General features: G+C 39.8%; 1 protein-coding gene across 12 annotated transcripts in view; it reads left to right on the plus strand.

Moving 5' to 3' along the window:
* fryl (furry homolog, like) overlaps positions 1 to 21,180 on the plus strand; it is an 83,399-nt gene that overhangs the window by 31,648 nt on the left and 30,571 nt on the right. For 10 of the 12 annotated variants that reach the window (XM_085398036.1, XM_085398037.1, XM_085398038.1 and 7 more), the window contains 39 exons: positions 1,390 to 1,598; positions 1,972 to 2,025; positions 3,085 to 3,224; positions 3,344 to 3,440; positions 5,409 to 5,488; positions 5,796 to 5,876; positions 6,178 to 6,346; positions 6,931 to 7,023; positions 7,121 to 7,219; positions 7,830 to 7,931; positions 9,782 to 9,826; positions 12,269 to 12,372; positions 12,495 to 12,603; positions 12,713 to 12,799; positions 12,887 to 13,058; positions 13,156 to 13,288; positions 13,446 to 13,553; positions 13,649 to 13,886; positions 13,980 to 14,156; positions 14,292 to 14,378; positions 14,466 to 14,734; positions 14,984 to 15,191; positions 15,440 to 15,564; positions 15,647 to 15,704; positions 15,803 to 15,894; positions 15,980 to 16,152; positions 16,270 to 16,430; positions 16,522 to 16,632; positions 17,674 to 17,828; positions 17,913 to 18,012; positions 18,115 to 18,283; positions 18,759 to 19,027; positions 19,214 to 19,354; positions 19,443 to 19,611; positions 19,714 to 19,798; positions 20,274 to 20,386; positions 20,478 to 20,628; positions 20,714 to 20,817; positions 20,974 to 21,156. In XM_085398036.1, the coding sequence (XP_085254162.1) occupies positions 1,479 to 1,598; positions 1,972 to 2,025; positions 3,085 to 3,224; positions 3,344 to 3,440; positions 5,409 to 5,488; positions 5,796 to 5,876; positions 6,178 to 6,346; positions 6,931 to 7,023; positions 7,121 to 7,219; positions 7,830 to 7,931; positions 9,782 to 9,826; positions 12,269 to 12,372; positions 12,495 to 12,603; positions 12,713 to 12,799; positions 12,887 to 13,058; positions 13,156 to 13,288; positions 13,446 to 13,553; positions 13,649 to 13,886; positions 13,980 to 14,156; positions 14,292 to 14,378; positions 14,466 to 14,734; positions 14,984 to 15,191; positions 15,440 to 15,564; positions 15,647 to 15,704; positions 15,803 to 15,894; positions 15,980 to 16,152; positions 16,270 to 16,430; positions 16,522 to 16,632; positions 17,674 to 17,828; positions 17,913 to 18,012; positions 18,115 to 18,283; positions 18,759 to 19,027; positions 19,214 to 19,354; positions 19,443 to 19,611; positions 19,714 to 19,798; positions 20,274 to 20,386; positions 20,478 to 20,628; positions 20,714 to 20,817; positions 20,974 to 21,156 (5,131 nt within the window). In that variant the 5' untranslated portion in view covers positions 1,390 to 1,478. The remainder of the gene's footprint in view (positions 1 to 1,389; positions 1,599 to 1,971; positions 2,026 to 3,084; positions 3,225 to 3,343; positions 3,441 to 5,408; positions 5,489 to 5,795; positions 5,877 to 6,177; positions 6,347 to 6,930; positions 7,024 to 7,120; positions 7,220 to 7,829; positions 7,932 to 9,781; positions 9,827 to 12,268; positions 12,373 to 12,494; positions 12,604 to 12,712; positions 12,800 to 12,886; positions 13,059 to 13,155; positions 13,289 to 13,445; positions 13,554 to 13,648; positions 13,887 to 13,979; positions 14,157 to 14,291; positions 14,379 to 14,465; positions 14,735 to 14,983; positions 15,192 to 15,439; positions 15,565 to 15,646; positions 15,705 to 15,802; positions 15,895 to 15,979; positions 16,153 to 16,269; positions 16,431 to 16,521; positions 16,633 to 17,673; positions 17,829 to 17,912; positions 18,013 to 18,114; positions 18,284 to 18,758; positions 19,028 to 19,213; positions 19,355 to 19,442; positions 19,612 to 19,713; positions 19,799 to 20,273; positions 20,387 to 20,477; positions 20,629 to 20,713; positions 20,818 to 20,973; positions 21,157 to 21,180) is intronic. The other 2 variants (XM_085398032.1, XM_085398039.1) reach the window with 1 other exon arrangement.

Below are 21,180 nucleotides of genomic sequence, written 5' to 3' on the forward strand. Positions count from 1 at the left end.
GCATAAAGTGCTGACAAGGAACCCTGGTGTAAACATTAAAATGAAAGTCAGTACAATGTGCAGATTGCAGAAATATACATAAAAAAAATCAGTGGCTTTACCACACTCAGTTTTTCGACATCTGTGAACTACTAGACAGTCATTCAATTAAAAAATAATATTAAATAAATAAAACTAATAAATAAAAAATACACACATCTTACTGATCTCTGCAGTCAGTAACATTACACATAAAGTGCAAACATAATAGCAATTGTATAAACACACACACAAACACGCCTTTAAAGTTTAAAGGCGTGAAATTGGACGGTCTAGCCTTCTGATTAGCTAATCAGAAGGCTAGTTCTGATTAGCTAATCAGAAGGCTAGTTCTGATTAGCGTCACCGCTGTCTCGGTGGAGTTTAATAAACTCGGCCGTCTGCTTCTTGCTATCTAAAATATAACCAGACACTGGTGTAAATTCTCGACTGTCTCATACTTCTGTTTAATAAGTTTTCTGTTTGACGTTTAGTCAGCTGTGTGAAAACCAAGGAGGAACCCACCCGGGGGATTAATAAAGTTTTATTTTATCTAATCTAATAACTTTAATCTCAGCCAAACCGATTTACTCACGAACAAACAAAACACTGAAAAAAGCCCAACAATAACATTTTTAGGTTGTCTAAGTGACTTATATATTACGTTTAACCCGAGCAGCGAAACTCCGCGGTGATCTGAAAATGATGTGCCGGGAGTTGTGCCGTTCTCGGCCGCATCAGTAACCCTCGAGCTCCCGGCTAGCTGTCGAGCTGGTGGGTAGCAGACGCCTCTGAAAACGTCGAAGCACTTTTGCAAATATGGGATATCTTGATAAACCGAGCAGATATTTGATGTTTACACAACTACTTTCTCGCCTGAAAATATGTTAAAAGTTTATTTTGTGACCCAGAAAGATTAGTATGAGTAATTTTAAAACTTAGTAGCGGCCGCCATTGCTGGAAACTGGAGTTTGGCTGGGCCGCGCTATGAATTCTGGGATATGGTAGTAATTTGGACAGCCTTCGGCACGTCGCTGTGACGTAATCGGTCTACAAATGCGGCCTCAGGAGGATGCAGCCCATGAATTGTATAATATAATCGCAGTATAATCGCAGCCTTTGCGGTTAGAAAATTGCACTTGATCATGTCGCGATATTATCGCAAATGCGATATATCGTTCAGCCCTAGCTGCAATTGCTCTCTCATCACTTCAGTCATTTTACCTCTTTAGGAAACGTCTGAGCTTGTGTTTGGATTAGAACGAGCGCATGACCTTGCATTTTTTCCAAGAGTCTTGTTCTTAACATGACCATGCTGCTTTGACTCTCACTGTATTATTTCCTAACCTCTACCCTCTGGCACCTCTGCAGCTTCTGCACCAGTCAGCAGCAGCGTGAGTAGACGCCGTGCACCCTCCTCGGTGACCCCCCTCTCGTGGGAGAAACACAACATCGCCGCCATGTCGAGCATCACCATTGACCCTGAGCTCAAGCCCGGGGAGTTTGTCATCAAGAGTCTATTTGCTGAGTTTGCTGTGCTGGCTGAGAAGAAGATCGAGATGGTGATGGCTGAACCGCTGGTGAGTCCACAGGGGGTAAAGTAGATGTAAAGAAACACAGGAAATGTAGTTTAATGCACAACATGTGACGCAATATACTGCTGAGACAGCCTCTTCTGTTTTGCAACCAACTGCCAAGTCTTTAACTGTCAGGCAAATGTTATTGTAAATGAGCAACGGCATTGTTGTACATTTAATGTCTTTTACATTAGGTTGCTGTCAGGTTAATATTTGCAGCCTCAAGTCTTAACTTTGCTGTCAAGAATTTTAGCGTGGTTCACTAGCTGAATAGTGGGCTAAGCAATCTGCTATCATGCTGTTAACAAAAGTATCCCTGCTGGGCTCGTCACACAATAATTCTCGTTCTGTCTCTTTCTCTCCAATACTTTAACAGGAGAAACCCCTGTCCCGTTCCCTCCAGAGAGGAGAAGACTCACAGTTTGACCAGGTCAGTTCAGCCGTAGTAAAGATTATGTCGTGCATTTATTATGAGTTTGACGGTTTCATTTCCTACGTGGACAAACAACAGTCACACCTCTGTGTGCGCACTGTGTTTAAAACACCAGCTCTACCCAATCAATGCTTCATTCAATGGTTCGTCTGTCCCTCATCTGTAGCTGGTGCAGGACTCTATACAATAGGCGCGCCTGCTACAGAATGCTTTGTTCAGCACAACACAAAGCCAATGAGGATATGGTGGTATAGATCCAGCTGTCCCCATTGTGAGTGAGGGAGAGAAAATGAGTATAGAGAGCGCCAAAGTGAGAGTGTAGAAACGCTGTGTCATCCTCAGCAGTAAATCAGCATCGGGTGCTGGAGTGTATCTGCCTGGCACCATAAGGGCAGAGAGAGGAATTGTATAACTCTCCTGCATGGCATTTGTCATCCAACCACCCTCCTCATCATGCTGTGCTGAACCTTAAACACACAAATGTGCATATACTCTTAAATTGTTAATGCGTGCTGACCTGTTAATGCAGAGGCAGAAGGCACCAGCTCACGTGATCACTGACGCAATCACAGTGCTGAGATCTGCAAGTTATTGTGGTCTTAGACATAAACGCCTCAGAAGCATGTGTGCCTTCTTGGAATCCTTTCGATTTGCTTTTAAATACAGTCCTGCTTTGTTTTTTTAGTGATGTAATTTGATATTGCATTAAATAAAGCCATGTTTGTAGTGTTTTGCATGTCTTCTCTCACTGCACTATGACTTAGACACTTACACTCTGTCTTTGCACTTTAAATGCTCAAAGGTGCATTATGCCAGGAAATAACTAAAAGTTTATGTCACACATCTAAATAAGGCCCTGAAATTTAGTTAAGACTAGTGTTCTGTACTCACCCTAAATGCTCCTCATTAGTTATAAGTACTGCTTGTGGAGCAGCCTTCTCTACACACGTACTGTAATCTGTATAGGATTAAGTTTTTGAATCGTGCAAATGCTGATTTTGTGTAGTTTTCGTTGGAATAGCCAGCTGTTATAACAAGCATGTTGTTGTTTTCCAGTTAATAAGCTCTATGAGCTCAATAGCAGAACACTGTTTGCCCTCCCTATTGCGCACACTGTTTGACTGGTACCGGCGGCAGAGTGGCACTGAAGACGAGTCTTATGAGTACAGGCCTCGCTCGAGTACTAAGTCTAAAGGGTGAGATACTTATCATTGTTTCATTCATTCTTAACCTTCTTCTCTCGAACAAAAAGATTATGGGCAAAAATGATTACTTTAGGATTATCTTTTGACTTATTATATTTCCTGTTTTGCAGAGATGAACAGCATCGGGACAAAGATTACCTTCTGGAGCGTCGGGACTTAGCCATAGATTTCATTTTTTGTTTAGTTTCAGTGGAAGTTCTAAAACAGGTGAGTTACCTGACACTCTGTGTTTAATGATTTACACTGCCTATAAAAACAATTTACCAGTCGGGTTGACGAATGTATATGGAAGAAGAAGTGCAGTCACCTATTTGACCTGTTGTTGACACGATCGTTTCCTGGTAACTAGTGAGTGAGTGGTTGAGAATGCAGTATATTTTTACTGCATGTAGAACTGCCTTGTTACTTTGGATATATGTCCTGTATATCAGATATGCATTTCCTGTGCAATTGAAGACTTCTCACTGTAATTGATTTATGAAGTACAGTTTTATTACATAAATAGCCAGTATACTCATCCACCTTTTTGTTGCACCCATTTGTTTGGTTGAAACAACTATTCTCTGCTCTTATAAGCAGCTTGGTTAAAACACTTGGTTTTAGACAGTTATTCATACTCTTGGCTCTGGCTCTGCTGTTCAAACCCTTTATTTGAGATTAGCAGCAAATCAGAAAATAGTTGGCTTATCGTAAAGTCACACTAGAAAAAACAGTGGTTGGAAATCATTGCATGACCAAAATTATTGTGACAATGGGTTGCTTCACAGACCAAGTCTGCAACCACTTGTTGCAATCTTTGACACAACAACACAATGAGAAACAGAAGAGAGATTTTTGGCAAAACTTTTCAAACTTCCACAAAAGGTGGAAGAGTAAATTTCTAAGGAGGTTAAAGCCACAGCAACACTTTAGTATGAGCAACAACTTTATTGTTTGACTAATGTGTTTTGATAAAATGGCAATAAGATGGAGTCAGTCTGCTATCAGCTTGCAATTTGAATGTTGGCAATTACACACCATCTTTTTGTGATAATATTACGATTAATTGGAATGAATCGGTGAAAATCGTCAGTTTGTTGCATATGACATGCACAGAAATTCACGTTAACTACTCACAGTCAGTATTCCGTGGAAACCCTATAATTTATGTTTGAAGTAGCAATTCAGAAATTCCTATACATGTGGTGGCATTCTTTCTGCGGGATGGCAGTTTAACTGCAAAATGAGGTAAACGCTCGGCAACCCTGGCTTTCGTACAAGAATATAACCACAATGCAACCAGTTGGCAGCCAACTAGTAAAAGAGACAGATTCCAGACAAGATCAGCTCAGATTGACTCAGATTGATTGCAGCTTGTTGTCTGTCTGAGTTTATAAATTAGGCCACAGTTCTTTGCAAAACTATTGAGCAATTGCAATCAGTCTGAGTCAGACTGCCCGTGTTTGGAAACAGGTGGCCTTGTATCAAGGGACCTGTACAACCACCTTGCAATCGAAAGTATTCGCCCAAGGGGTTGCATCCTCAGCCTGGGCAATCAGTTGGTTGCTTTAGCTAATTGCAGTTGGTTACTGATGGCAACAAAACCACCAGTTTTTTTTCCTAGTCGCGAAGAGGTTGCAATCCTATTTTTAGGATTATTTCAGCTTGTTTCATACTAAGGATGCACTGAGGGGCTGCACTAAAGCCCCTTGGTAATGCAAATAAACCTGTGAAGCATGCAAAGCTGCTCTAGTGAAGTCCAAGAATAAGAATATGGAACAAATGGGAAATAATACTATTAACTTCTGGTGTCATCGTTTGTGAGACAGTTTGAATTACTGTACTTTTTTTCCTGATTCAACTCATCAGTGATTTGCTGACTAACATGTCAGTTTTATTATATATTTGTATTGTTTATGTTGTGGTGGAGAAGTGAACTACAGTGTAGCTATTCAGAGCTTTCCCACTAGGGAGCACAAAGTTAATAAATTCAGTGGCAACATACCAACTCCCAGCTGAGTGTGTTTCTAAAGTGGACTGTTGAGAACTGAGCAGCATTCTGAACTAAGAGCCAGTCCCTAGGGACCAGGGCAGAGTTGTCCTTGGCTTTGCTCCTGAAGGGAGAGTAATGAATGGTAGCAAATGAGAACTATCAATGCTTCTAATAAGACTAATGATTTCGTGTTTACGTCACAGATTCCTCTTCATCCAGTGCCAGATGTTTTGGTACACGAAGTCCTAAACCTGGCATTCAAGCACTTTAAACACAAAGAGGGGTAAGTAAGCATCAAACTCCAGACAGAGAAGTGACACAGATGAATAAGACCAGACTAAAAAGTGCTGATGAATATACCCTCTTTGGCTTTGCAGTAGGGAGTCAGTCATTTATTTATGTGTGTTTGAGCAGACTGGCTCAATGCTCATTATTTGCATTTAAACAAGGCACAAGTAGCTCTTGTGAGTCAACCGCAAGTAAACACAGTTACTTTAAGTGCTTCTGTTGTTGTGTGAATAGTTTTTTGATGTATGTTAAATAATTCAGCAGTTGTTTGACTTGATGCCATATCCTTTATTAATTTCCAGGTACTGTGGACCCAACACTGGCAACGTGCACATCATTGCAGACCTGTACGCTGAGGTTATAGGGGTTCTTACACAGTCAAAGTGAGTAAGCTGAAATGTGCCTTTAAGCGTAAGACTGGACAAATAGTTTACAGTTTTTCACATTTCTCATTAAAAGAAAACGGTCTGAATTGAGCACAGTGTAATAGATGGGATTAGACATTTGTTTGTACAAATATTGCAACTGAATTTTAGAACAATTAAAACCATTTAATTACATTCTTTAGTAATTGCATTTAAATGTGCATTGCCAGGCAGAATGTTGCCTATATACATTACTGTGTACAAACTCTTGTTAGGAGGGTTTTTGTAAGTGCTAATATATCTCTGCCTCTGTGCTCAGGTTCCAGGCAGTGAGGAAGAAGTTCATCACAGAACTGAAGGAGCTCAGGCAAAAAGAGCAGAGTCCTCACGTAGTCCAAAGCATTATCAGTCTCATCATGGGCATGAAGTTCTTTCGGGTTAAAATGTATCCTGTGGAGGATTTTGAGGCTTCGTTTCAGTTTATGCAGGTAAGTAATACTATTTATGCAGAGTATACCTGCAAGTGTAACTTAGATGCGTTTGCAGAATTGTACCAGATGTTTTTTTTTCTTTTTAAACTGCTGCCCCTTTGTTCAAACTCAGCAGCTCTCTGTAGCAATGGCTCATATAGCTAAATGAGTAACGATCAGAGGTGAGGTCTGCCAAGAATTGAGTTTAAATGTATTTCAGGCTTTGCTAGGAGCTGTGAATGGAACACTAGCTTTTTCATTAAAATTTATACAGTGGTTGGGGGAAAAAAACACTCGCTGTTCTGTCGTACCATTATCAGAATTTCCTACTGTCTTAATGGAACATGCTATGGTTTATGTCCTTTACTCCCATAGGATCTTGTACCCAATTATATTGTCTGATCACTGCATTTCTTATCACACTGGTTAGGTCTGTCTATATATTTTGCTTGGGTCCAGGCCTGTGATTTATTTATTTATTTATTTTTCAATTTTCTATTTAACTCATGTAAATGGAGTGTAATGACACGTCTTCATGATGTTTGGCTAGTTTGTATCCGCTGCATTCTTGTTTACATGCATGCCCTTGGTATCCTTCCTAGGAATGTGCCCAGTATTTCCTGGAGGTGAAGGATAAAGACATAAAGCACGCTCTTGCTGGCCTTTTTGTCGAGATTCTCATCCCCGTCGCTGCTGTGAGTAACCAGCAAAGCATTGTGTAATTTTGGACTGTTGCGTAAACATTAAGTCTGAATCTCATTTTGCCAAACTAATGTTCGGTTCATCCTCCAGGCGGTGAAAAATGAAGTCAACGTGCCATGCTTAAAAACCTTTGTGGAGATGCTCTACCAGACAACATTTGACCTTAGTTCTAGAAAGAAGCACTCTTTGGTAATAACACTGACATCTATTCTTTCCTCTCTTCCTCTTCAGCCCTGACCCTGTTTACTTCAAATTTTTAACACTTCCTTTTCTTTTTGTCTCACACTCTATTCTATTTATCCCTTTCGTATATTTTATTTATATAGGTCTCTCTATTTATATATGTGTGTATATATATAATATTAACTTCTGTCGGTGCTGTGCTATTGGAAACCGAATCTTATCTTATCACTCTTCTTTTATTTTGTCAACACCATTATTTTTCCCCCAGACCACCAAGTCTGACGTTATCATCCAGATAATGCTATGTTTAAAATAAATAAATACAGTCTCTCATCTTTGTCCATTATATTTTCTTTTCTAAAGGCAGGCCTTGATTTTCTGTTTTTTCATCCCTGTCTAATGTAACATGTTATGTTGATGATGCTTCCAGCAGTTTTAGTATTGTGCAGATTGCGATAAATAGATCTTTTGGTCTCAGCTTGTGATACTGTCTTTGCTTTTGGTCTGTGTTTAGTGTAGGAGACCTTTTGTTTTCAGATCAGAAGCACATACAAAAAAATTCAGACCTCGTGAGAAAACCAGTTTATTTTCATTCTGACACCGTCTTTCTCCCCAGGCTCTGTATCCCCTGGTGACATGCTTGCTGTGTGTCAGTCAGAAGCAGTTCTTTCTCAACAACTGGCACATCTTCCTGCAAAATTGCCTCTCGCACCTCAAGGTAATGTTAGCATCATCCTTTACAATCCAGTTCATTTCACAAAGGTTGAATTCAACAGTAGATTTATATTAAGGTATTTTAAAGTCACTACACTTTTTCTAATTCAGTTCAAGTCTGAAAATGATATTCTGATGTTTTTATGGTAGTGCAAAGGAACCATACAAATTTTTTTTCTTAAAATAATTAATATAAAGGTTATTTCTATCAAAGTAAACAAAATCTTGGTATCCTGATACTGATATGTTGATCGAAGATGTTGTCTTTGTTGTCAAGGGTGTGCTCTGTGGTTCTGTCTCAGTATCAAAATGTGCTTTCCCCTCCATTATCAATAAACCAGATCTGGACAGGAATAGCACTTGATTTGATCATGTCAAAGTAAAGCAAAGTAAAGCTTTTGTTTAATGTATATAATATGCATGGACCATATATACTCAAAAGTGGACAAAATGGAAATGTGTAAGCAAAAATTATTGTATTTGGTTGTGCATCTACAGCTAATTTCAAAGATGCGACTCTAGCACTTTTATATGCTATACATTTAAAGTAAACCTGTAATGAAATGTAAACTGTAATGCACAATGCATACTATGTTAATTCAAGTGCTGTTTTCACTCAGGTCTGTTAATCACTCCTCGTAAACCAATTACAAAGGGGTCAAACCTGTTTCTGACCATTCAACCCAGAGGCAGATTGACCAAATCACTGACTGACTGCCTGACTTAATGACTGTCTTTCCCATTCTGCATTGATTGTCCTTTGAGGAGACTGTTTGATCTTCCGGTGGATAAATTACACTTTGCGTCTTTGTGACTTTCTACTGCTATCCAGTGGTTTTGAATGCCCGTCTGTCTTTTCAGTGATCTCATTCCAGCATTTTCTTTCACTAGAGTGACTGTTTTGCATTTCCTCTGTTTGAAAAATTATAATCAGTAATTTTCCCAAGCGTTGATAGTGATTCTGTGATTGAGATCTGTGATCTTGTGGGTTCGTGCTATGGTTTGACTGTAGTGATGATTTTAGTGATTTGCCGGGTCATGCTTTTAACCTTGTGGCTGCTCTTGAGAGCTGTAAATGTAAGGGCTCTGCTTCACTTAACAAATTGCATCATTTGAATACTTGGTAAAAGTCAAATTCAACCAGGTGAGCGAGGTAGTTTTTTGTCTCTACGCTGAAGCGAAAAGTCAAGAATTCATGTTACTTGGTTGAATAATTATACAAGTTATTTACCTTTATTTATATGTCTGCATGTAGTAAATGCACGATGGAGTGACAAAAAATACACACAACGTTTCCAGAGATTATGCTGTAGTTTTGCAGCCCTGTTTTATAATCTGAACCCCACATGGTTAAAATACAACTTGTTAAGCATGGATTTTGTGCGGAATAACTGAATTGGCCGTTGCTGCTCATTGGCTTAATAGGTGAAATGGACAAATATTGTGGCATTTTTCTTTTTTGTCCTTTGTTTTTCCGTCCTTGTGTTCGCCTTGCATATATTCCTTTCTCTGTAATTTCCCTCTCTGTGTGTTTGATTTCTAAACCACAGCACACCTTATTTTACTTTGCTTTTTTCCCAATAAATAACATCAAAATATATCAAATACAAATGAACTGTTACTTTACTCAACATGCAAGTGGTATGTTGAAGAGTTCATTATTTTTCTTTTCGGTTTAGTTGATTTATATACTGTCACACTGACAAGAGTAAAGAGATTTTAATCTGCTCTTGTCATATCTGTTTAGGCTTTGTGTCTTTGTTTTTGCTTATAACTTGCATGTGTCCCTCCCCAAACCCTACATTCTTTGTCTCCTGTTTTTTGACCCTTTTTTTTCACGTTGGCTCGCTCCAGATGCCGTCTAACAACAGCATCCGAAAGCAGATTGAGACGCTGCAGGTGAGTTATCTGGTGACGGTGGCTAGCTTGATGCTCCCTTCCTTTTAACGGTCCAGGGTCCTGATCACGATGTAGGCTAGTGCAGTTGTGAAGAGGCTAATCGTTCTCTGGTGTGACATTGAAGCGTTGCTCAGTGAAAACAGTAAATGAAGGGCACACTTGAAGCTATTGTTGTTGCTTTAGGCTTTGTGGGTGAGCTGGTTTGTGTTTATGAGCAGTGGTGTTTTGCTTTCGTGTCTTTGTAGTTAAATAATTTCATTTTGACTGTTGATACATTTTTGCATGGTGAGATGCACAGTAGTGGGAAAAGTACTTAAATCTTTAAGCTAGTTGCCACAGCATAGAAACACTGTTACAACTAAAACCCCTGCGGAAAAAGTTTCTTTTATATGATAAGGAAAACATTAGAAATGACATCTACCACACTACACTTACTTATTGCCAAAGTAAAGGAAGTTATCGTATGCTATTTATATTATTAATAAATTAGCGTGACCTGTTACTGCATTTAAGTTGTTGATGGATAAATGTGTAAGTTGATAAAGGTGGAGATTATTCTATCTTTCTGCGTGATGAGAGGGTTTAGAAGAATCTAACCTATAATATGTCGTTTTAAAAAAAATTGGTTAATTATTAACATTTGTGTACTTTTTAGCACGTTGAATGCACATTATAGTAGTCATCAGACTGGTGACGATATCAAAGACATCAGGCGTATTTAATATGTGGATGATTCAGGTGTAATTACTGGTTCATGACTATATGAGCCCCACAGTGTTGTAGTGTTTAAAGTGTGGCTTCTTTTTCTTTCACATGTATACCAAGCAAGCTGTTACAGCATATGCAGGAAGAGTAGACACACGGTAGTGCTGCAATAAAATGCAAACTCCTGTTGTTAATTACGTTAAATATTAATGTAAGATTTCATTATGTCAGAAGTGATGTGTTTCTGGTATATATTACCAGAGGGTCTGGCATAGACAGGAAAATATATTTCAGCATTTAATGATGTATTCATTATCGCAGTGATACCTTTAGTTTGCCTGCTGGGTTGGGTTTTAGTTTATGTAGCGACAGCTACACTGTAGTCTCACTGGTGCTTTTTCAATCCTTCACACAAATCGAGTACTTGCCCCACTGGCTGTACTCGATTTGTGGCATCTTGATTATGTTACAAAAGTAAAAGACATTTTAAAAATGCCATAGTAGGTCAGCTGTTGTGTCGTTTGTGGCTTTGGTGTTCAGTGCCAAATGTTAGACTGGGAAAAAAAAATGATGATGATGTTGTGCATGTATAAGAGTTTTTTTTGAATTATTTTATTGGTGTTATTTAGTACAGAGCTATTAAAGTTTATTCACATGCTTTAAAAGCATCTTATCACAAGAGTTTATGTTGTTAAAAAAATAAAATGCCGACACTGAGCAGCTCTTTTTAGCTGCACTTGTGAGTCACCTGCCGTTCACTGTACCAGTCTTTCAGTGACTAGATGATACAAAGATTAGATCAATCATTGAGGCACGAAAAGCGTGACAGATTTTGTGTTTGCACAACAGGAAGTTTCACTTCACCTTAATCACAAAAGCATTTGTCACATTTAGTATGACATTTGCTACTTTTGACAAATAGCATAAAGAATCCTTAATTTAACTAAAAATGAAATCCATATTAAATTAAATGTTTTTAAATAAAAATACACAGATTTGTTAGTTTGTTCAGTGTATTAAGAAAAGCTAATGGGAGATGAGACATTTCGTAATGGTTATAGAAAAGTGTGGGCCATAATCATCTAAAACCACTTATCAAATATCGAATAAAACTTCATGTTAATCATGTGAAAAAATATAAAGGCATTAACTGGAAAATCCCTCACACTACGATCACATCACATTCTCTCAGCCTGGTAGCTCTAAAGAACCAAAGACCCTTTAAATGTATACCGTTAATATAGATACCTGATGTAGGATGCAAGTTGGAAGAAAGAAAAGTGTGAAATATCTACTGGACAATGAGTACTCCAGGACTTAACTAATGTACAATTACATTTAATATTGAATGTTTGCATTTTACAAAGCTTGCTTACAAAAGCCCAGTTAATTTTCCGGTGATGACTCTACATGGCTTACAGTAACTGTCTTTGTACTCAGCGTAATACTGCATTTTCCTCCTTTTGCTGCCGACTATACCTTAAAAATTTCTCCAAGCATGAAGCTCATCAGACCATGTGGATGTTCAGTGCTCACATATCAATTTGTGACCAGCAGTCTCACAAAACAATTTTGTCATCAGTTTCTTGCATGCCATTGCAATGTGTTTAATCAAAGTTTCTCCAGACAACAGCAACAAACTGGTCTCTCTCAGGTAAGTAATGAAAGTGTCAAAATGGAATGGATGGCTTATCTTTCTTTCCTTCTCTCTCTCTCTCTCTTTTTTGACATCTACAGAATAAAGACCCAAAGATGTCCCGTGTTGCACTAGAGTCACTCTACAGACTGCTGTGGGTCTATATCATCAGGATCAAGTGTGAGAGTAACACTGTCACGCAGAGGTCAGTTGCAGAGTACCCAACAAACAGTCTTTTTGCCACCCACTACTGTTGTCCTCTTCCTAAGAGGCTTTGTATGAGAATACTTGTAGCTAAAAAACAGTTTCCCCATTTCCTCTTGCTAGTCGACTCCTCAGCATCGTTTCAGCACTTTTCCCCAAAGGCTCGCGCAGTGTGGTACCCAGAGACACCCCCCTCAACATCTTTGTCAAGATCATCCAGTTCATAGCTCAGGTAAGCCTGGAGCACAAACTATGACATACTTTAAAGTCACAGCAAAATAAATAAAATTAGGCGAGTATGAGGTGTGGTTTAGTGATTGCGGGTTTGCTGATTATTACAGGAAAGACTGGACTTTGCTATGAAGGAGATTATCTATGACCTCCTGTGCGTGGGCAAGTCTCACAAAACCTTTACCATCAATCCAGAGGTAATGTATACATAAGACTTTAGCTTCTGGTAATGAGGGAATGTTTGTATGTTATCTCTTATCCGCTTTGTCTCTCTGCCCAACCAGAGGATGAATATCGGTTTGCGAGCCTTCTTGGTGATTGCTGACAGCCTACAGCAGAAAGACGGGGAACCTCCAATGCCTACTACAGGGATCATCATGCCCTCTGGCAACACCCTGCGTGTCAAAAAGATCTTCCTCAACACCACCCTCACTGATGAAGAAGCAAAAGTGATAGGTGGGTTTGAGTCTTGAACAGCTGACATTTACAATAAGAGTTAACATTTGATGAAGGTGAGGCAGCTTTTAACCTGTCCACCATCTTTTTTTTCTAGGCATGTCGCTATACTACCCGCAAGTACGAAAAGCCTTGGATAACATCCTGCGACACCTGGACAAGGAAGTGGGACGCTCCATGAGCATGACTAATGTACAGATGTCCAACAAGGAGCCTGAGGACATGATCACGTATGTAACAACAGCTTTATGCTCTCCTATTGCCATCCATGCAGCTATGTAGGACTTAGAGTTCCAGTCAAAGGCTTGGAAACCCTGACCCAGTTATAAACTTTGAGTGGTGCTGTATGACCTATTAACAGGTTCTCATAAATTGTCTGTCCTGCAGGGGAGAGAGGAAGCCAAAGATCGATCTATTCCGAACGTGTGTGGCCGCCATCCCAAGACTGATACCAGATGGCATGAGCAGACAAGACCTAATAGAGCTTCTAGCCAAGTAATTGATCCCCGCCAACCTTTCTGCAGACACATTGCTGCACACATCATGTCTTTTAATATCCATCTTCCTGTTGGGTCTCTCTCCTCCTCTAGACTAACCATCCACATGGATGAAGAACTGCGTGGCCTTGCCTTTACTACTCTTCAGGCCCTGATGGTGGATTTCCCAGAATGGCGAGAAGATGTACTCTCAGGTTTTGTCTACTTCATAGTCAGAGAGGTGACTGACGTTCATCCCACACTGCTGGACAATGCAGTAAAGATGCTTCTACAGCTCATCATCCAGTGGAAGCAGGCAGTGCAGAGCAGCAATAAAAGCCACGATTCACAGGTTGGTTTTTGGATCACCAGTGTAGTTTGTATTCATTGGTTTTATGTTGCCTGACAAACATGTTTAAAATAAATTAAATGTTATTTTTAACAGAGCTCAAGCAGTGGCCGTTCTCTGTCCTTGGAGCGTAACCTTCCTTTAGGTGTGGTGCATGTGGTGGAAGGTTTGGCACTGGTGGTGCTTTGTAGCTGCCGCCCTGCCACGCGCAGGCTAGCAGTCAATGTCCTCAAGGAGGTCAGAGCTCTTCATACTGCACTGAGCATTAGCAAGGTAATTTTCTTGGGCTTACAGGGGATATCGTTATGTTGAAAGAAGCAAAATATGTTTAAACCTGCATGGAAAGAAAATGATGATAATTTTGTGCAAGGACAATTGCATTCAATTTTTTCTTACTTAATCTTTCAGGGAGATGAAGAACTGGCTATTGATGTAATGGATAGATTAAGTGCATCAGTGTTGGAGAGCTTCATTCACCTCACAGGCGCTGACCAGGTATGAATGGATTTTCTTTTCTTTTTTTAAAAATCCTAAAACCTTTAAAAGTACATACTGCTCATCATCTTCTGTTCTTCTCTGTAGACCAACTTGCTGTATTGTCCCAGTGGGATTGATCTGCAGACGCTAGCAGAGTGGAGCTCCTCTCCCATCAGCCACCAGTTTGATGTAGTGAGCCCCTCGCACATTTGGGTGTTTGCCCATGTTACTCAGGGCCAGGACCCCTGGGTCATCAGCTTATCCAGCTACCTGAGACAGGAGAATCTACCTAAACATTGCCCCACCACCATCAACTATGCCTGGATGTTTGCCTACACTCGCCTGCAACTACTGTCCCCACAAGTTGACATTAAGTAGGTTTCCTTAACTTCTTTGTCATTGTGGGTGTATTCATTATGGTCTGACTCTGAATACTGGGTGAGGATGTCTACATGATGACATTATGTGCTTACTTAGGCAATTAGTACTTTTTTACAAAACATAACTCTTATGCTTATTAACTGGGTTAATTCTATGACAAAAGAATTCTGATTAAAGCTGCATTTTATGTTGACCCTCAACATAAAATTTATCTCTTGTTTTTACTGAATATCCACCTGCAGTAGCCCCATCAATGCAAAGAAGGTCAACAGTCTGAACAGCAGTGACTCCTACATTGGTCTTTGGAGGAACTACCTGATTCTCTGCTGCAGCTCTGCCTCTCCCTCCCCTTCCATGTCTTCTTCATCCTCCACCTCTGGCTCCGTCCGCTGCTCCCCGCCTGAGACGCTGGCGTCCACGCCGGACAGCGGCTACAGTTATGATTCAAAGGTGGCAATTTCATAAGCAACACTCTATGCCAGGTTTTCACACACATTCATAAATATTTTAAAATGAAAGGTTAGGAGCTTTTGCACAAAGGATGAAATAATGAAATTCACTCACAATGCAAGTATGACAGTCTCAAATGATAACAGCACACTAGCCACATAAAAATCTGACAGCCGTAAAAAATTAGAGGATTTTGAATAATTTATTGCAACACTTAAGCCTTACATTTCTGCTCTGTGTGTTAACAGATTGTTGGCACTCCGTCCCCCTCCTCACTTTTCAAACACATTGTTCCAATGATGCGCTCTGAGAGCATGGACATCACCGAGTCTCTTGTGCTGGGGCTTGGCAGGACCAACCCCATGGTCTTCAGGTAATGAGCACTATACTCTGCTATACATTTTTAGAATTATAAAGACTTTTTAATGGCTTACATATATTGTTTTCTTGTGCAGAGAATTGATGGAGGAGCTAAATTCCATCATAAAGGAAGCTCTAGAGAGAAGACCTGAAGTAAGTGCCCTTCATTGATGGTTTGAAAATGTTTTCTGTATTTCTTCTGTGTGCATAGAAACACACTTTACTGAGTTCAAATATTCTTTACTCTGCAGAACATGAAGCGACGCAGGCGTCGTGACATCCTCAGGGTCCAGCTGGTCCGGATATTTGAGCTACTTGCTGATGCTGGTGTCATCAGTCAAGTGTATGTAATCCTCAAACATCTAGAGTAACCACATGATTAGGAATTTATTTTTATATATGCAGTTTATAAACTTTTCTTTTTACAGGGCAAGTGGAGGGTTGGATTCAGAGAGCCATTCTCTGAATAGTACGCTGCTCGAGTATGTTGATCTGACCAGGCAATTGCTCGAGGCTGAGAATGACAAAGACTCGGACACTCTGAAGGACATTCGCTGTCACTTCAGCGCGCTTGTGGCCAACATCATTCAGAATGTCCCAGGTATATCTCTTAATTAAGACAAATGCTTATAAAGTAAGCATACAAAGTAAGCATTTGTTTTAAGCAATTTTTCTCAGTTTAACCTTGTGTATCAATTTCTTTACTTATTATCTTCAGTGAACCAGAGGAGGACCATCTTCCCCCAGCAATCACTGAGACACAGTCTGTTCATGCTGTTCAGTCACTGGGCTGGGCCCTTCAGCATTATGTTCACACCCTTGGATCGTTACAGTGACAGAAATATCCAGATCAACCGCCATCAGTACTGTGCACTAAAGGTTCAACATCTAAAAATTTCAAGAAAATCTGCTTTTTACATACTGTGTCATGCATTTACTGATAACCAGCAAACTTTTTTGTTTGTTCCAGGCCATGTCTGCAGTGTTATGTTGTGGACCTGTAGCTGACAATGTAGGGCTCTCCTCTGATGGCTACCTCTACAAGTGGCTGGACAATATCCTGGATTCTCAGGACAAGAAGGTCAGAGAAATTCTGCCATTTTGAATCTATTCTAACTAAAACTGTATCACTTAACTATCATTAACAAGTGGTAAATCCACAAGTAATTAAACTTTAGCAATAAAACTCTCAATAATAATATTTTTTTATAATGGGTAATGTTATAAAATCCATGTTTATGTAATGAGTTTGTGTAATAAAAATAATTTGCATTATTTAAACTAATGTGTTTTGCAGGGTAGCTCATAAAAGACATTTTGTAAGGAAGGTTTCATTACTACTGCTGTTATGTCAAAACCACTGGTGTCTCAGATCTATGCAAAAAGTTTCCTTCAGTGTCAGACCTGTGACTCAAGCATGGTGGCAATAGTGAAACAAGTCTGAATGCCATCTCCTCATTGTTCAAACCACAATCGTTTCCTCCTGAACCTAAACAGTGGGTGAAACCTAAGCTTAATCATGCCTTTTATAATCCAGTTAAACTTTATATTAGCTATTTAAATCAAGTTTATATATGCACTACATATTTATAAGGTTAAATGTTAGCTAATTACTTTTAAAGTATAATAATTATGTCTCTGGTCATTAAATAAATGTCACACCACAAAATCCCAGTATTATGACCAGTCACCAAGCATGAGTGGTGATGTTTTCTCACAGATAGCAGGAGTTTAGTCTGTGACGCAAGACTTCATGAGGTCAAAGTTATGTAGCACACATTTACTTCATTTGACACTAGCACCACACAGTGGTGTTCAGAAGTACTGCAACAAAGCCCTGCTAAATGTTTATAGGTCTACATTCAATAAATGACTTGCACTTAGTTAAAATGAAATGGTAGGTTAAAGTGATCTGATTAATTCTCAAATTCTTAAAAGTTTTAATTATAGTTATGCTGTTGTAAAGTATATATTAGTTTTCTGCAGTTAACAGCAAACCTCAGTCTCATAACTCTAATACTGGGTATTTTTCATTTGATATTAAGAAGTTATGTGTAAAACTCATCAGAGTTTTGTAGACTGAAGGAGAGATTCTTAACGGTTGCTGTGTGGTTTCCTTTAGGTTCACCAGCTGGGTTGTGAGGCTGTGATGTTGCTACTAGAACTGAATCCAGACCAGAGCAACCTCATGTTCTGGGCTGTGGACCGCTGCTACACTGGCTCCCGTCGTGTAGCTGCCGGCTGCTTTAGGGCCATTGCCAATGTCTTTCACAACAGGTACCACATGGTGCCATCTTTATGTCATTTTTTAAGGTTCCACCTACTTGTGATTAAATACCGTATGTGTTATATTTCTTTTAGGGATTACCAGTTTGACACTGTGGTGCTGCTCAACCTGATTCTGTTCAAGGCGGCTGACTCTTCCAGGGAAATCTATGAACTGTCCATGCAGCTGTTACAGGTCAGAATTTCTTTGTCCTACACATACTGTAGATGCCCAAAAAAGAAAAAATTGGGTCTTTAATCATTAATTTAATAATCTGTGGTTCTTTGTGTGATGCAGATCCTAGAGCCCAAGCTTTTCCGTTATGCCCACAAATTGGAGATTCAGCGGACTGATGGCATCCTGACCCCTCCCTCACCGCTGCCACACCTCTACTCTGTGTCTTACTACCAGCTGTCTGAGGAGCTTGCAAGGACTTACCCAGAGCTCACTTTGCCCATCTTCTCAGGTTTGCTACATTGCTGAATGAATACACATCAATGTAATATGATAAGTATTCCGTTAACTGAAATATCTCACTTTCCTTTGACTGTGAAACCAGTTATTTTAGGTCTTTTTTTTATTTTTATGAGAAAAGATTTTTGCTCATAAAACTTGATAGTCGGCTAATATGGTTTCTGTTTTTGCTGTTGATTGACTTTTTGGGGAGATAAGCACGATTTTCCCATTCAAATTCGGCTGTATATTTCCATTCAAGGTCCTTTTTTCATTTGTATTTTATTTAGTATTATAGCTAAGTTCATTCAAATGGCATCCTAGCCACTCTGGTAACTGCCTATGACACTTAAAAAGTTATCTTTTTCCCACTGAAAATTATACTTTTACCCCCACTTCAGCTTTTAATTGAGCCATATGTGGCTCGTGACTGTAAGGAGTTTGACACCCCTGTGTTAATGTCTTTGTTTGTACTATCCACACTGCAGAGGTGAGTCAGCGTATCCAGACAGCACATCCTGGTGGTCGTCAAGTAATGTTGCACTACCTCCTACCTTGGATGAATAATGTGGAGCTTGTTGACTTCAAACCAACTCCACGACGACCAGAGGACTGCTGCAGTGGCGAGGATGATGAGGATGTGAAAGACCGAGAAATTATGATGGTCAATAGCCGTCGCTGGCTCCGTGGAGAGGGCTGGGGATCCCCTCGTGCTACAACCATGGTGCTAAACAACCTCATGTTCATGACCGCTAAGGTGACACAGCTAACATACCATCTATGTTTGCACTAAGTACCGCAGCAATTTCATAATGTTGTAAACCTGCTCAACATTTGGCAATAAAAACCCTTTCTGATTCTGATTCTGATCTACACATCTACATCTTAAAAAGCTGGTTGGGCAAGTTCATTTATCATTAAACTATTATATTTTTTTTAACAGTATGGTGATGAGTTTGCGTTGTCAGAGATCGAGAATGTCTGGACTACATTAGCAGATAGTTGGCCAAAGAACCTCAAAATCATTCTTCACTTCCTCATCAGTATGTCTGGAGTCAGCAGTGACCCCAGCCTCTTGCCCTATGTAAGTTGCAGCACACTCAATGTGCCATTTCCTTGTGTCTGATACTTAATCTTCATGACCTTTCGCCTCATGTTATGCGTGTCCTCAGGTGAAACGAGTGGTGGTTTTCTTGGGCAGAGATAAGACTATGCAGCTGCTGGAGGAGTTGATGTGTGAGCTTGAGTTGACTGATCCTGTCAGCTCAGCTGTCACTCACATGGACAACCCCCCTTATTATCGCATCAGCTCCAGTTACAAGATTCCTTCAGTCACCTCAGGTTAATGAGCATTATAAATGCCCAAGTTCACAGCTTAGGCCAAGAGGTCATATGCTATGTTTCTGGTGCCAGGAGACAAATGTTTAATGTCTGCTTTCTCAGGAACAACCTCCAGCAGCAATACCATGGTGCCAGGAAATGATGCTCATCATGACAGCAAGATGAAAGACTCAAACATGGATGACAGGTACAAAATAGAGAACTGCAATGCTCTGTTATTATTAGATGGTATAAGTATAGGAAAAACACAAATGTCTATGTCAGTTCAGTCATATTTTATGCTGAAGACACGAAAAAGCACATGTACATCCATTCAGGAGTTTAAACAAAAATTAACCAATTTTTATAATGGTGGACAAAGATACTCCACTAAATAACTAAAATGCTGTATTAACTAAAACTAAAACATACAACCATAGTAAATGTTTTACTGGGATCATGAACTGAGCAGTTAGATCGTTTTCTCAGACTCCTGTAGAGTCTTTTTGCCACTTGATTATACACCCTAAATAAATACAGGTTTAAAGGACTTTCAATGGTTTTATTATATAGGCCCTCAGGCTGCATCCTTCTTTTGTATTCAATCTGTGGCTTGATGAATTAAACGTTTTAGTGAAGGAAAAGTGGCATTGTCCTTCTAAACATGCATGTTTGTTATACAGTTGCACACACCTGGATATCTACAGTGGTCTGAATAGCAACCTGAACCGCCACCACCACCGTCTGGAATCTCGTTACAGCAGCAGCTCTGGAGGCTCCTATGAAGATGAGAAGAGTGAGCAGGAAATCTTTTCTTCTCCATACTCACCACTACATTTTTTTTATACCACCCACTACCATGCCTGCTAATCTTCTCTATTTTCCAGGTGACTCCATGCCGCTTTATGCTAACTGGCGATTAAAAGTGATGGATCACAATCAGCCAGAGCCTCTTCCCTTCCCACCAACAGGAGGCTGCTGGTCCCCTCTTGTGGACTATTTGCCAGAGACAAACACACCTGCTGTACCTCTCCACAGGTATACCAAAGTCCACTTTTTGTCTCACAAAGCATTGCAGTGTTGAGTTCTTTTTATAATCCAGTACACTTTTTCTGTTTTTCAGATGTAACATTGCAGTCATCCTACTCACAGACCTCATTGTTGACCATGGGGTCAAAGTAGAATGGAGTGCCTACCTACAACTCCTGCTACACGCAGTTTTCTTAGGTAAATTGCTTTCTTTTTGTGCTGTTTTATATGTTTGTATACATTAAGGCAAAATGTTTTAGGCATATTTGGATTTTTGCATAAAAAACCCTTTACTAGGTCTATAAATTCCAGTTGAATGATGTCAAATGTCTTTATCTTTTGTGTCTTTCTCAGGTTTAGATCACCAGCACCCAGAGGTCTATGAGCACTGCAAACGCCTGCTGCTTCACTTGCTCATAGTTCAGGGTGCAAATAGCAGTGTTCAGTCTGTTGCTATGGTGCTTTTACGCAACAGAGACTACAATGATCCAAGGGTCCTGACTGTAAAGCCTGTAGCTCAAGAGTTCAACCTCACAGGTTAGTTCTGCTACAGAAACAAGA

This window comes from Rhamphochromis longiceps, linkage group LG23 (genome assembly GCF_057381845.1).
Source record: "Rhamphochromis longiceps isolate RC_006_pf linkage group LG23, R_longiceps_female_GT1.1, whole genome shotgun sequence".
Classification (NCBI taxonomy): domain Eukaryota; kingdom Metazoa; phylum Chordata; class Actinopteri; order Cichliformes; family Cichlidae; genus Rhamphochromis; species Rhamphochromis longiceps.